Consider the following 16,809-nt stretch of genomic DNA (forward strand, 5'->3'; position numbering starts at 1 on the left):
AACATGGACGAAATAAATTCCACTGCCTACATATTTTGACTCAACAAAGTGTTTTGGTTTGTTTGTCTTTGTCTAAGCTGCGTGGCCGCGCCCTAATGGCAAACATCTACTCTGAACCCGATACAAAAGACTGCGTGTAGAAAATTCAGCTTAAGTTTAGTTTGTTACACAATAGCGAGTGCAGTGCAGCTGTTGAAGGTACGCGACATGAGAAACGAGAGCTGCACACGAGTCAACTTCCAGGCAGTGCGAAGCATGTTACCCTTATTTTTCATACGGCAGCAACAGTTATCATCGTACGCTGCAGGATATTTTGCTGGCACAGCTACTGGAGGGCACAGCGGAGAGCAAATTTTATGCGCGGCCAACAAAATATTTACTACTACCGGTGGTGGTGCGATCATCAGCGTTCTATAGCACACATTTCGAGCTGAAGTTTATCGAATCGGTTCTTTTTAGAACTATAAATGTTTGAAGATAAGTGTTATGAGAATTTTCACAACTACTCCGAGTGTGAAATGTTCATCGATTTCTCAATAAACATTTTTAGAATAACGATCAGGGCGCACTAAAGATAAACGGTAGTGTTGCCTATGAATAGTTTATCACAACAAGACATAACCCTCATTTTAAGAATTTTCACTGCTAAATTGAGTGATTTTCCGGTTTAATTGCATGTTTGTGCCCACTCGAACACCGTTATCAGTCAAATATTAGAAATGAAAATTAGTTAATCTAAGAACCAGAGTGATTCTTGCATCGGGAAAGCAAAAACTTTTTTTTGATGCTTATGAAAATCACTCAGTAGTATCGAAAGTGTTTTGGTTTGTTCCCCTTTCTCCAAGCTACGTAGCCACGTCTTAATTGCAAAAATCTGCTCTAAATTCGATACAAAAGACTGCGTGTAGAAAATTCAGCTTCAGTTTAGTTTGTTACTCATAAGCGAGAGCAGTGCAGCTGTTAAAGGTACGCGACATTGAGAAACGAAAGCTGCATACGAGTCAACTCCCAGGCACTGCGGAGCATGTTACCTTAGTTTTGCATACGGCAGCAACAATTACCATCGCTCGCTGCAGAATATTTAGCTGGCACAGCTACTGGAGGCCACAGCGGAGAGCAAACTTTATTATGCGCGGTCAAGCAGAATATTCAATGCTACCGATGGTGCGATTATCAGCGTTCTGTAGCACGAATTTCTAACTGAATATTATGGAATCGGTTCTTTTCAGAACTATAGATGCTTGAAGATAAGAGTTATGAGAATTTTTGCAACTACTACAAAATTTTCATGCATTCATGCATCGTTAGTTTCACAATAACGACCATCAAAAATAAACGGTAGTGTTTCCTATGAACAGTTTAGCGCAGCATATAATATCGTCAGTTGAATTCAATACTGACACAACTCAAATTTCATAGTTTCGAGAAAAACGCGTTTGAAAATTTCTTTTTTCATTTTCGTGAAAAATTCTTATTTTAGGGTTTCCTATTTTAATTGAACTTTTTCGAGTCTATCATGTGCATGTAATAAGCAAATGATAAGATTTAGAACCTCATTTTTCCGTCTTTTTAGGGATATTTTAGCTTTGTGCAATAAAGGCACATTTACTTATATTTCTAGAAATATTGTGAATTTTGAAACGGGTCTTTATGAGATGAAACTTTATAGTATTTGGCATCGTTTGCCATCCATAACTCAAAACTGCAAAATTTTGAGTTATGCCAGTATTGAATTTAACTGACGATATATATTTAGTCTTACGTCACCATTTCATACAATCCCTAGGGCTGTATACCTTGTAGTATTTTATGGTCACCCTATTTCAGACCTAGTTGCCCTAACGACCCATCGAAAATATACGGGTTTGATTATTTTCAACAAAGATCCATCCCTGCAATTTTGAGCACATTTGAAGCACTTTGCGTGACCAATTCCGAAACAAGGTGACCATAAAAACGGCTTTATTTGATATATTTTATTTTCAAAAATTCATAACTTTTGAACCAGTCGATCAATTTTTGGTCTTTTTGGATCGAATCAAAAGTGATTACATCTAGTTTTAGGAAAATATGTCAAAAAAATAAATCTCTGTACTCTCGTATTCATAATATATAAAATTATTGAAATTTTTGTCATGTTTTTGTATTGAATTTACTCAAATTTAATAAATAACATATTTCTAAAAATTTTTCCATTGATAGCGTCAAACAAGGCCTTCAATTCAAGAGCAAGAGATATATTTTATGTTTGCCCCAAAAAGAATGACAAACAAATGAAAAACGCATATTTTTTCTAAAAAAAAAAAAAAACATTTATAACTTTGAGTAGAACTAAGATATCCACGATGTCAGCACTGCAAATTGTTTCTCTTAGAAGGCAAGGTGAAAATTTAAAAAAAAAAGTTAGAGCGTATTATATGTTTTTTCAATATAAATCGGTTGTTTTTGAAGATAAAGTAAGTCTTTTTTCACAAGATTTTTTAAAATTAACGGAGCTAAATGTAACAATTCTGTAGAAAAAATTTTTTCTCTAAAATATTGACATAGAGCTCTAGACTCAAATTTCCCCCTAAATTTGTTTTCTGGACCATTGTGCAGTGGTGGCTGACCGCAGGCCAGAAACTAAGCAACGCTTATCGCTAATCCACTAACTGAAAAATTGAGATCGACATTTGCTAAACGCTAAACTACTATGAGCGGAGCTTTCGATAATCGCTAACCTATTATTACGTAAATTGCCAAAAGGTTAAATTTATCTACTGGCGGCAGATCGTGGAGATCGGGCTTGTCGTTTCTCCTCGCAAACATGTAGGAGAATATCTTTCACTGGAAAAACAACTCCTCTCATACTGGTGAGTAAATGGACACAAGTGCTTGAAGAGAGCAACGAAGGGAGCTTGTATCCTCAAGGTTACAGAGTCCGCGTGTAACAGGGGGTCACCCTGTACACACTAAAATTTGCCCGGTGAAACCCTCACAGGGCGGCCAGATACCTCTAACGGACTTTCGGACTTTTGCTAGAACACAGGAGGAAAAAAAAACAAACAAAATCAACACTTATCGCGATTTATTCCTAATTTCCTTTTGCTGTCGGTGGTGGGGGTGCTGCGGGGACGTTCCTTCTCGTTGTCGGGGTGGCCGTTTCCAACAGCTCCTGCTGCAACGAACTCCGGCGGGGTAGTGTTTAAAACTGCTCCTTGACACTTAACCGGAGGTAGCTAATGACTTTGCTTACCCTCTCCGGCGAGCAAACACAGCACTCAGCTCACGGGCCAACGGGACAACCTTCGTTAGTCTTACCAAAGCGGAACAATCTTCGCTCCTACGGGACACAAACTGTAAAAATAAAACAGTTAAAACGCGCACTTTTATAACGAAAACAAACGACGCGTGTACCGTGATCGAGGCTAAAACTGACTATCCCGCGATGGCCGGCGACCACAACAAACCCGCCGAGACTTGATTCAGCACCACTTTTTCGCAGCTAGAGAAAAATACCGGTCTATCTAACCCTAACAATTTATCTACAAACATGACATAAAAATTATCGAACCTGTCTATCGCGACAATATCGTTCACAGACAAAAAAAAACGAACGATTTTGAACAAAAATAAACAAACTTATGTGAACGATATTCAGCACAAGTAGCGAGAGTTGTCATGTTAAGTACACGCTGCTGCGGGAGTGTTCTAATACGGGTAATTTTCGCTTATACACTCTCCCGCAGCAGTACCCAAAATTAGGGTTAATTTTACGCGTACACGATCTTGCAGCGTTACACATAATTAGGTAAATTTTCCACTCGATGCTGAAATTGCAACCGCACAGGTTACACGCTTTGACAAGCAAATGGTTACGAGTTCGAATCTTAGTAGACCGTTCGATGTCAGAGGGACTTTTACGCATGGGTTAATTCTCAGGCTTTCTCCCGTCACTTTACTTGACTCCTTGCCTCACGCTTAATTCCAGAAAAAAAAACTCAAACAGTGTTGCATAAATACCTCTCCAGGCAGTTAAAATTGTCGATACTCTACTACGGGTAACTTAACGAGGCTCGGTAAAAAATAGCAGTAGAGTCTATAAAAATAGGCGTGTAGAGGGAAAGGTAAAAGTACTAAAATTCATCACTGACCACGTTAATAAAAAGGACTCTTATTTCTCGTTATAGACATCAGAGACTCGGTCTCTGGCAACAACAGTTGTAAAACTTCCTTTTTTCCTTGCCTAACGGCGGTGGGAAGTCTAGTTTGCCACTGACTATTGATCGCAGAACTCACTCGCCGATTGGCCACCTTCAACGTCTACGATTCATATCCGTAGCGCGTCAAAAGAAGAATCAGCGTCCTGTAGAGTTCAAATTTCGTGCGGATCTGTAGATTGCGGGATCTAAACTGGCTACACAATCCGTAATAAACCCTGTTCGCTGCCGTAATCCACCTCCAGTGTGTTTATGGTGAGTCCAGTTCTTGAAGTTTCCCCTTTGAAAGCCGTAAGGGGCCATCCACATACCATGTGGACAAATTTTTAACGATTTTGACCCCCCTCTCCCTCCGTGGACAACTGCCCATATAAATTCTAGACATATTTTATGGACCGTGGATATTAGCCAACCCCCTCCACCCCCAAAGCTGTCCACGTGGTATGTGGATGGCCCCTAAAGACCTAAAGACCTCCACAAGTAACACCGATGCATTCCGCAAAAGCTAGGAGTATGTGATACTTTGTGATAATGGTACTACTGCTCTGCACACCTGACTTTCGTATAGCACCTTCCAAGGGTGTTTTGAATAGCAAGTTTGAGAGCCTTTCCTCCATTCAACGTCACAAACATGTTCGTAAATTCGCCCGCTGTCCTGACGCTTGACGTAGAACCGCCAAGAGTCGCACGTACCACCCTAATCAGAATTGTGGAAAATTTTGTTCAAGAATAACTTGCCACAACTCGTTGGATTTCACTAAATAGTACACCGCCTTGAAGTGCACAAACAAATTATGTGCCTGCAAGTGTGTTCTCAAATCTTATCAAGAATCTGTCTCAAGGTGAATATCTGATGCGTGGTAGGTCGTCCTGTACGAAAACCGCACTGCTATTCACCAACAAACAAAGCCCTATACAGTTGCTCCATCCCAACTTTGAAAAGTTCAGCCTCCAAGGTTGGTTTTTTTTTGTTTTTAAAGAGGCTTTGCCTAATTTGGCATTCGCCTCTGCGGTGAATTTACAGCTGGTTCATCCTCCCCAAATTCACTACTGTTCAAAACAACGACTGCTCATCATCACTTCTAAGTGTTGTTCTCAACGCCTGGTCACCTGCGACTTATCGGCAATCAGGTTCTCCCTGTTGTTACACATATGAACTGGGTTCTAATTCCGTTATTCGCTCTACAGAATTATTTTATGTCGTACCTGGTCATCTTTCACCTCCAGACTCTCAGCAATCACCTCTCGCACCGTTTCACTGATCGCGTCATGGATGCGCTTTCACTGCTCGTTCAGGTCCACTTCAACTGGTTCTTCAAACCGTCCATCAACTTTTCGAGCGTATGCTGCAGCAACTCCTGCCGCTAATGACCTCTGGATGCTCAGACGTATCTTCCTCGCCAATCTCGTTTCTAATACGCTGAACAGCCGGGCGCGAATCTTGCCCATCAGCAGATAATATTCCTAATCGACTTTCTGCTCCCGAAAAGACCATGCATCGATGATATCTGAATAGTGCCGGGTGTCTTCGGGTGTTCTTTCGAATGCGATGCGCTGTCGTCGGAAAAAGATACAATGGATGACCATTCGCATAACCGAAGCGCCGCCTTTACGTTGTCAATTCAATAAGATAAAATTATACATAGCAAAACAAAGCCTTGGTGCTACATTCCACATCGGAACTCGACCTTCTGTTTATTATATACAGACTTCGCAGCCAACTGTTAAGTGTACAGCACACTTAACTACGGTCCTACTGACACTAACAGTCTCTCCCGAGTCGAGACTCGAACCTACGACGACTGGCTTGTTAGGTCAGCATCGTGCCTCGAGACCAGCTGGGAGAGTAAAATTATACATAGATAATAGATAATTACACGTTGGTTGAATGAAACCTTCGTTCTAAGAGAAACTCTCGCAGTAAAACATGTTCATCGTTCGAAGTAATTGACAGTTTCGTAATTGTTTTTCTGTTGCTCGTTTAGAATTTTAACGAATTAGGGTTTAACGTTTTCAAGGCCGAAGATTTAGCTACGCTAACAGTTCGCTAAGGGAACATACTAAAATGACGTAGCATTTTTTCGTGATTTTTAAGCCCCCTCCCTCCCCCTCGTAGCATTTGGTCACAAAACCTAAACCCCCCCTGAAAAAAAAACGTAGCATTCGAATAACCTCCCCCCCCCCCTCTCCGCTTCTGAAAAAACGTACAGAAATAAGTGTAGTCAGGTTTTTTACGCGGTTTTTTATACGCGGAATTTTTTACGAGGTTTTTTACGCGGATTTTTTAATCAACGCGGTTTTTCACGCGGATTTTTGAATTAACGCGGTTTTTTATGCGATACCGCGCTAGTTCAAAAACCTTTTCGCGAATTTTCGAATTAATGTGGGTTTGGAACCAGAAACGTTCAAGTGTTTATCTAGTAGTAGACTTAGTCCAAAAAATACCCACCGCCCGCCGAAAGATCCGGAATGACCGTCAAAGAGGACAATTTTAAATACTGGTTCTAGAGCGTCTCGGGTTTTTTCTAAGCACTTCTTGCTGGTTCACCTAAGCGGATTTTTGAATAACGCGGTTTTTTACGCGGATTTTTAAATTTGCGCGGTTTTTTACGAGGATTTTCGAATTAACGCGGTTTTTTTACGAGGTACGTAATAAAAACCTGACTGTAGTAACATACATACAAAAAATACTTGAAAAAAACCGTGTCTAATTCAATTTATTTACAACTTATAGACTCGTGACTGCATCTTCTGCTCTGAAGGGCTTGTGTTTTGGTACAAGGAGTAAAGGTGTTTAAACAACTTAGTATGATCCATGTCTGCAGAAAACACAGAAACTATTCCGGAAATTAAACGAGTATCTTGTAATTTTCACTATTAAAAGCCACAAAAAAGCAACGATTTTTGTATTCAAAACAGATTGTGTGTTTGGAAATCCAAGTGATTGTTTATGTAGCAGAGCTTTTAGAAGATTTCAGAATGCCACAGATAAAAACATTTCGACAGATCTCGCTGCAATACTTTGTGCAATGTTTTGGTGTGTTTTTAGAATACATTTTTCCTGCAAAAAAATCAGACTTTAAAAAAAATGCTACGTCGATTTTACTACAAACCCCCCCCCTCCCCCCTTGTCAAAGCTTGTCACAAAATGATGATATCCCCCCTCCCCCCATAAATGCTACGTCATTTAAGTATGGTCCCTAACCTGCTCGAACACTAGCGCAATTAATAAAAAGCTAATTGAAATTATAATTAGTGATTTAACGAATTGGTGGAATAGTTTCCACCACTGCTTATCGACATAAGAATAAAAAAGTTAAAGGGTATGTGCTTGAATTAACAAACGTAGGCTTGCCGTGGGAGTATAGTGGGTGTAAAGATTTAATTCTACTATAGTATATAACACACACCAAACGTACAAATACCATACGCAATAATCCATGATCATTTCACAAAAAAAAACACATACACCTGTCATAAACCACAGCATACAAATACCAATACCCACATGAACTGCCCATAAGTGCATAACAGTCCCATGTAATTTCTCATCACTTTTTGCTTAAACTTCAAAAACTTCTTTACATACCCGGTGCTCTCAAAAAATCGCAAGAAAAGACTTTTTGTTGCTAAATTGATTAGAAAAATATGAATTTTGGTCAGTCCCATGTCACAAATAAAGGCAAAACAAGCTCAGTGCTAAAAATAACTAGCATAAAATTATGGTAACTAGGTATAAATACCAATTGATTATATACGATTTGTAAAAAAACAACATCAGGATTATGTAGGTATCGATGGAAAAGAAATGAAATGTGACTTGAACGAAGCGCGAAAATGATCGTTTCGAAATATTTGTCAGGATTTCTATTCAAGTGGTGCGATTTCACCGATACTGTTGTAAAAATGGCAGCTTTCTGTAATCTTAAATCGTTCGTGAAATTCGAAAATTTAAACGACTTGATGCGACAATTCCCCAAATTCGTAACAGTAACTGACTGACAAGGGCTGTCTAACGAATTTCGCACGCTTGAAAAACACTTTTTGACCGTCTGAGCTGTTGAACACCATAAGGCGGGATGGTAATTTCAAGTTTCCATTACAGATCATTCGATCATTTTTCAAATAAATCCACACTCTTCTGCTTGTTTAGAACGCATACTTTTAATATTTAGTTGAAACCAGAAATTGCATGGTCCCTTAGCTAATAATCTCAATATTAAATGCTGAAAGCTACGTTACAGACCAAGGAGGAGATACTAATATTAAATTAACGAAAACTTTAAAAAATAAATTTAACATAAACCTGTATAAACATCACATAGAGAATAATGAATTTGTTTAGATATGTTCTGCAGGTAAAAACTTTTCCATGCTCGATACATATTTTTAATACAGATTTTTTTGCCCGAGATACAGATATACAGATATTTGTGGCAACCTTGTTTAAATGTGGCAACCTTGTTTCCAGTGCCGTTCACGTCCAATTTCGGGCTGTATGTACAAAGATATCTGAATGTGTACAAAGATATCTGAATTAGATTACCACTGGTGGGTTCCTACTCAGATCGAAGGGAAGCCGAACTGTTCGCCTTGACGGTCGACCAGGGAATGATCTTCTCTCAACACGGAATGTCCTTTTAGAGCGTCACTCAGTGTGGAGAGCTTGGGTGATTGGGGGAAGAACCAATCACGTGGAAGTATCTCTGCTTTCTTTCTTCGTCGCTTACGTTGGGTGATGAATGCGATGCCAATTGGCATTGCTAGCCAATGACTGAATGCGTGAAATCATTTCGTCTATATTTTAAAGTCTGCGTTAGGGAAATATACCAATCGTATGAAAAAAGTATGTGGATATTCGACCTTCAAACTTTTCCGCAATTTTCACGGAGTAATAAGAAAATGGTCTAATTTGCGCAGGCCATAGATATAACAGTACGTTGCTGCAATTTTCATCATGTGAGGAGAAACCAACCCGAGAGCATCTTGACAGCTCCCATATAAACTGAATGTACCCCGTTTTTGTTGGTTCTCTGGGTTTGTCGGATCAGAGTATGCTGGTATAGTTTTTGAAATGGGCGTAATGCACATATCGGAATCATATTCTTTTAGTGTGAAGTTATAATCGTGATGGTTCACTGTTGTGGATACAATTCTGGCACCTTTTTAAATGGGAGAGGTGGTTAGAAAAAGAGAGACATCCGAAATGAATCTCCCGAACTTCCATTACATTACATCCAAATCGAATGTTGAGTGAGGTGTACTTTTGATGCCCACGTCTAGTGATAAGAAAATTTATTTTCTTTGAAAAAAGTGTTCCGCCAAAACCGGACGACTCCATTGTTTGCGTACGGTAGCGACACCTACAATTTGTAAGTGGGTACGCGAAACTAAGAGAATCTGTCAAGTTGGGGGGGAGGGGTTGGTGGTTGGGAAATTCTCACAAAGGCAGTGTGTGTGTGTAAAGTTGAACGAGGTGTGTTAGGAAAGAGGCGCAATAGTAGAGGGTGATACAATATTAAGCTTCGGGGAACACACCTTCCCAGTCGTTACTGGATACTGCAGACATCTGAGATTATGGGCTCGAGTCCCTTCTGTATGAAGTATAATTTTTTCAAAGCGTTCTGACTTGTTTTGCTTATATTTATCTCAGCTAATTGTAATGTTGTTTTCTTACGTTGAAGCTGCGAATTATGTTACATTTGAGTGATTTATCAATAAATAAACCGGAATCAAGAAATAAAATGAAAAAACGCCAGAAAAACGATGTGTTGTACAAATTTGTTTCATTGTCAATTTATGCTCTAGAGAAACATACCTGAGCGGGTAAATTGATGACTTGAGCGATATGGTGCAGCCAAGTGAGGTTTGGCAGCTCTACCGTGAATAAGCCATTTAAAAAGTTTGATTCACGTCGTTCCACAAACTTTTGAATTGGTGATATATAGAAGAACGCAAAACAAAATATTTACGCAAATTGTTTGCGCTAATTTAAACTTGTATTTTAGCACCCATAATATTCCTTAAGAATATCATTGGATGAGTAAAAACCACTATAAATAAAAATATCAATAGAGTCTCCTGAAACATGCCACAGATATTGCGTAAAACGAATATCTTCGATTTTCAGAGAGGAACAGGCGAAACAGTTGTCAAATATCCCGCTAATTTAGCGAAGTTACATTTTTCAGCTCGCAGGTTAGCGATAAGAGATGCTAAATTTTCTGTTAGTGGTACTCAATAAAAATGTACTCAATTCATTCACAATTCCAGACTAATTTCTATCAATCTTGCACGTATTCAGTACTGAAAAATTTATTTTTATAATCAATGTTTTTTACCACTCTGGAGTTTAATTTTTAGACATAAAAGACATATAAATAAAAAGACATAAAAATAATATTAGCTCCTTGTTTTTCACAGAATGACTCCTTCATTACCTAGACCACTATTTAAGAAACACCTGCACTGCCCCTGTTTACATAGTTGACGTATCAACCAACATCATCATTGCGAGAAAAACGCGTTTTTTTGTTATTTTAACCCTAATAATTAAATTGAGATACAGTTTCAACAAAATAGTCTGTCAATTTTATGAAGATTGATGTTTTAATAAAGGCCCCATGGATTATACGAGTCTGCCCATGGTAATTAATCCAGAAAAACCACTAGGGGTAAGCGGGGTAAGACCGCCCCCTTAAGCAATTCTGTTTATAGAAAAAAAAGTTGCGGCTGCAATTTCATTTTTTCTTCGCTAAGAGGTTCTTCTATTCAATACCCGCATTTAAAAAATAATAACTGAAATATTTTTGTATATTTTCCAGCTTTTTTTTAAATTTTAAAAATTCATTGAAAATGTGCAGATCTTCATGCGGGGTAAGCCCGCCCACCAGCGGGGTAAGATCGCCAACTATTTTTTGAGGATAAACAATATTTTTAGGGCCGAAACGGTTGATTCTATCGGTATAGTGTCTCTGACAAAGTTGTAGATGGTATTTTTTTTCTTTTTAAATAAAATATACACTGTGAAAAATCTGAAATAAAAAATATTTTCTAAGTTTTAACTTATTTTGTTTTCTGATTATTCAAGTTCAAATCAATGTTTAGGTAACTTTTTTGTGTTTTCAAAATAAATAGATTTTTCAGAATTGGGGTTTTGCAAGATATTGAATTCATGATATACCTATCTTTAAGCTAAAAATTAAAACTCATTAAACCTATCTGTATGATTCATTTGAAGACTTATTATGTATAGAAAAAAACTAATAATTATTATTTCTTCTATTTATATTTCCAATTTCTATGTTTTTTTTTTTTTTTTTTTGAAGAACAAAATTACCAACGACTCTATACACCAAATAAACCGTCCCAAAAAAAAAATTCTTCACAAAAATTGAGCTATTCATATTTCTATTACTCCATGATCCAACAACCATAATATTTTAGCTTACCTTTTGTAGATTTTACAGGCAAAAACATGTTTTTCACAAAAAAAATTGAAAAAAAAATATATTTTTAATTCTATTTCTATATTTTTTCTTTAAATTTTTTTTAGAGTGTGTACTTTTTTCGAAAGTAAAAAACAACTATTTTCAATTCTGCCGGAGACGTCATACCTATCAAACACACCGTCCTGGCTCTAAAATTAATTTGGTTCATTAACACCATTTTCACACAGGTTTACTTTTTTCGAAAATAAGTTTTGTTAAAATATATTACTAGAAAAGCTTAAACCAAATCGAAAATGGTCGATTAACATCGATGTCTTATGTGGCTTGAAGTTGCTTTACTGATCCTGTAAATATTCCCTTTGTAGTGTCGAGGCATTTGGGTCTTGAAGTAAAACAACAAGCAGTTGGATTCGTGGCGGTTCTACCCCTTGTATAGTGGGCGACTTTACCCCCAGTGGAACATTTTCATATTTGACCGAAAAAGTAGTCAAAATTACAAGATTACTCACGGCCTTCGATATTTCCGAAAGAAGATAGATTCAGGCAAGCGATTAAACGTATATTCACGAACAAAACAATAGATTTTTAGACTGAAAAACCTCAAGTCCCGTTGCCGCAAAACAATAGCGCATTGACTGGTTGCCAGCTGAAAGGTTGTTTTTGATTATTTCTGCGACCGTTCGTGCACTATCAAAACAGAAAAATGTGCAAAATGTTATGTAATTATACTGTAATAGACACGTTAGAGAAATTTTTCAATTATTTTATAACTTGGTAGTAAAACTACGGTGGGCGGTCTTACCCCGCAGGGCGGTCTTACCCTGTTTACCCCTACGCCAGTTTATGCGAATAAAGATGCATTTTTCTCGCAGATTGTTCGCATAGCTTGGCGTAAAAACTCGACTACTTCCTACTCTGCCTCGCAGTTGAATTAGTTTTATCAATCGTGTTACGGTCAAACGTCAGTTATTGTCCATCGGCAGTTTCAATTAGACAAATACGCACAAACACACATACAAACCCACACACATACACACACAAACACATGCACAAAAACTTACATTTACGCTGAGGTGGGTAATCGTTGCAAGAAAAATGCAAACTTGTCAGCACAGAGCCAGAACAAACTGTTTTTTTTTTTTTTTGTTCAATTTAGGCCCCCAGACAATGGTAAACCTGCCGAATATGGATTACTCGTTCCTCTGATTAGTGCATTACATATGCATGTACATGTACTTAAATTAGTATAGGGATCGCATATTTTTTCTTAGAGAGCTATCAATCAATCCACTTTAGGTAGTGTCAGGATTGTTTGGGGCCGCAAATAGAACCATAAAAACGTTCTGGCAAATCGATTAAATTTACCCACCGTAATATACACACACGTTTTAATCATTTCATCTGATGCAAATATCCACTAGTAGGAGGAAAGGACACGGTGACTTTAGACCTTCCTGAGACTGAGTGTTTGTAAAAATATTAATATATAATACAAGAATTCAATCCCCCTTTCCCTTTCCCCTTTTCATGGAATATTTGTCGACTAAAACTACTTAAGTTAGACAAACAGACCGTAGTTAGACAGTCGAGTAAAATGACCTAACATAGACAATTGCACCTTGTATGGAGTGACGCCAGTTTTTGCAACCAATTGGCAGTTACGCCAAAACGTTTTTCCAATATTTCTCAAAAGTTTTAGAACAAACTAGTTTTCTTTTCATTTGTAATGTATGTATCTTAGGGAAAGGAAGCTGAATCAACGAAAAAGTGCATTTTGGTCATTTTGGCTCTAACGTCATGTAAACAGGGGCAGTGCAGTACATACCGAACATTCGGTTTAAGTTCAAGCTGAATAATTATTAATTTTCGACCAACCCTTCTAATCCTTGTTTGCTTTGTTTTCTCATTACAGAACTCGTCTTAACTTGAAGAGCATCACCAACCGGTCAACAAATGAAAGCAATAAAGACTAACTTTTATATATAAGTATAAACAAATAGAGAATCAAAAAACAAATACCTATCTATATATATCCCATACGAAGGAAGAAAACAAGAAAACAAAGCAGAATTGCAGCAAATTGTTTTGTAACGAAAAAAACCACACTCATCCAATCAGAAACCGAATCGACTGCTGGATTCTGCCAGAGGAGGATTGTGCAATGATCGAACCAGAGGAACAGTAAATCCGAATCACAGCGTCCGACATAAATACACACACAAACACAGAAACGCAGAGACAGGAAGCTGCGCTTGTTTCCCTCTGATTCAGCCCAAATAATTACTTTTCCTTTCCGTGTAGTTCACGGCTTTGATTGCTTTGTCTTCACTTTCATTGATTTTTAACCTTTAGGGCAAATATTGACCCCCTCGGTCCTGTGTTCTGCAGTAACCGTATCTGCACATGCTAGTAAGCCGCATCCGCTACTGGGCAAAGCGTTCTCCTTCGGCTGAAGATGTACAGGCTTCCACACCCACATTCGCATACCCACGTTACGTCTTCGCTTATCATAAGATACAACAGACAAGCGGGGTTGGATTGGAATTGTGGCGAGGCTTCGCAAACAGAAGAATAATGAAGCAAAGCGAATAAGAAGGGGATTATTTCTCTCAGCTTTTACTTCTAGTCACAGTGGAGCAATAGGGACCGGAAAGCAAACACTGCATTTCGCGATAGTTCCGAAGAATTCGATCGATTGGTCGGAATCGAACAAAAGAATGCTGGATTACTTCTGTTAGAGCAATTCACTTTGGGTGTGAAGAAATGACGGGATGACTGTACTTTGCTTCTGGGATTTTCCGGTCACCCTGGACACCAGCTAGCGGGCGCTCCAAATCAAAGTCTGAGAACGAGAATAAATAAGACTCTGTTTGGTTTGCTCTGGAGCTTTGGTGTGCAGACCGCGAAATCAAACGTAGGCCAGCATTATTGATTTATCAGGTTACTGAAACAGTTGATTAACGTCTTTGGTTGTGTTTGCTTCTTTTGTTTGCAATAATATAACAGAGAGGTTAGCAATGAAAGGAAAACAATACATTTGTTCTATAGGTCTAAGCTGCAACCCGTGACACCCATAAATTACCCTGCTTGATATCGGGATCACGGAGTAAAATATTTAAAAAAATTGGAGTTGTACTCTACACTCAATCATCTTCGGCGTATGTGAAAACTTTGAACAATCCTCAAACACAGGAAAACAAACAACAACGACTTTTTATTGTTTTTGTTATAGGTGAACAATGGTATGTTTCTGCAATAGAGTATTTTTACTGTACTGTGCTTTGTTGATACATAATGAGAAACCTAAGGAAGAGCGGAGACACATATGCAAATACGAATAGGAATCCAAAGGAGTAAAACCTAGTGTGAAAGTTCCACTCGAAACTTTTATTCAAGTGCTAGTCTAAACAAAAGCCCCGTTTTCAACCGAATGCAGGAAGTTATTGTTGTAAATATATTTAAAAATATATACAATTCGTGTATTATAAACAATTGCCAAAATACCTATTACGAAATATTTATTGATATACCCTTAACACATACTGAATATTGACGCATTTAATCCAATATTAGTATATACGAACGAAGAATCTTCTTTTCGAAAAATGTATATTTAAGACATACTAAACCACGATCTATTTTCTATGTATATAAAGCAACACTTTCAAAGTCCATACATCTCGTGCGATCCATTTTCGTCTCCATCGGAGAGCCCATCTTAGATTTTATTCCTTTCTTTAACCGCCATCGAAAATCACTAACCTATTTACTACGACACCAGTTCTATTCCATAACACACACACGTGCAGTTCTTTTCCATCATTATTCTACTCACACGCCTAAACACACTCATACACCCACACGAGAAAGTTTAATGAAATATACTTACACTAATCGAAGAAGATAAAAAAGCAAAGCAGCAAAAAACAAATTTAGCAAAAGCAAACCCAACTCTAAAATAGCATAAATCGTTACTCAAAAAAAGAACCTATTAGGACGACTAACGATGATCGATGTTAGACGTTTTCCATGCCAGTTTGGAAGATGGAAAACCGTTCAGCAATTTTTGTTTCGTTTGTTTTGCTGCTCCGATACGAAGAGAAAACAAAAAACAAAATGGCACAAATTTATTACACCACCAGCAGCAGACACCATAAAAAAAGATCGAATATTGAAATAACCAAAAAAACGTCGCTCTAGCTCAATTTAATTAGTGAATTGGAACAGTCTACGAAAAAAATCGTTTAGTCGATGATTTTTTCAGTTGAAGTTTATCGAAAATTAGAAAAAAAAACACAAAATTCATCAAAACCGCAACAGTAAACCAAGATGGGCACCATAAATGGGAGTGAAACTTGTTTAATTTTTTTTTTAACTCGATTTTAAACTATCGGAAAGTTTTGGCGTGATAAGGTTTATATTTTATATACATACAGATGGAAAAAAGTAACACGAAACATAATGGCAAAAAGTGAAACGTTAGTTTTCTTTTACTGATACGAGCAGGAGAAATTACACGCTAAATTTGTAAATAGCATTACTTTGAAAATATGGTTTTTGACAGCAAAAAATTAACACAAAAATGAAAACAACAACGGTTCATGGCAATCGAAACGGCATCTGGTGTTTGTAGCACGCGTAGAAGCAAAACTTAAACAATCCAAGAAGAGTTTTGGTGCAAATAGTCCCACACTCAAGTGCATTGGTTGCAGTAAATGGCGAAATTATTGGAAAAACACAGCCGATCATGTCAGCATGTCAGAAACGCAAAAAAAAATCCAAATAAAACTACTGAAACTTTCATAAAATGTACTCACAGTAAGATGGCAAGCGTTTGTATTAGTTTTTTTCTGAAACAATCCGAAAACGCCTGTGAAGTGAACTAAGTTTAGTTGGCTTGGAAGTCTTTGTTGTGAGTTGATCACAATTACTTGGTGGTAGGTACCGAATAAAAACTGTCACTAATCACAAATCACTAACTCATTATTGCATGAATTGTTACAAGGCATTTTTTTTCTCATCAAAATAAACCCTTATTCACAGTTATTCTATTTTTTTCAATGCTACAATATGGATGAAGAATGAAAAGTGTAACAAATTGTTGGGAAACTAAGATTTTTGGTTAAAAGAAGTAACTAGGCAGTAACTCTTGCTCGAGA

The 16,809-nt window shown here is 37.6% G+C and overlaps 1 protein-coding gene across 4 annotated transcripts in view; it reads left to right on the forward strand.

The window, feature by feature from the left end:
- LOC129722260 (uncharacterized) overlaps positions 1 to 16,480 on the forward strand; it is a 266,897-nt gene extending 250,417 nt beyond the window's left edge. For all 4 annotated transcript variants that reach the window (XM_055675576.1, XM_055675577.1, XM_055675578.1 and 1 more), the window contains exon 10: positions 13,563 to 16,480. In XM_055675576.1, the coding sequence (XP_055531551.1) occupies positions 13,563 to 13,574 (12 nt within the window). In that variant the 3' untranslated portion in view covers positions 13,575 to 16,480. The remainder of the gene's footprint in view (positions 1 to 13,562) is intronic.
- Positions 16,481 to 16,809: the final 329 nt, after the last annotated feature.

This window comes from Wyeomyia smithii, chromosome 2 (genome assembly GCF_029784165.1).
Source record: "Wyeomyia smithii strain HCP4-BCI-WySm-NY-G18 chromosome 2, ASM2978416v1, whole genome shotgun sequence".
Taxonomy (NCBI): Eukaryota; Metazoa; Arthropoda; class Insecta; order Diptera; family Culicidae; genus Wyeomyia; species Wyeomyia smithii.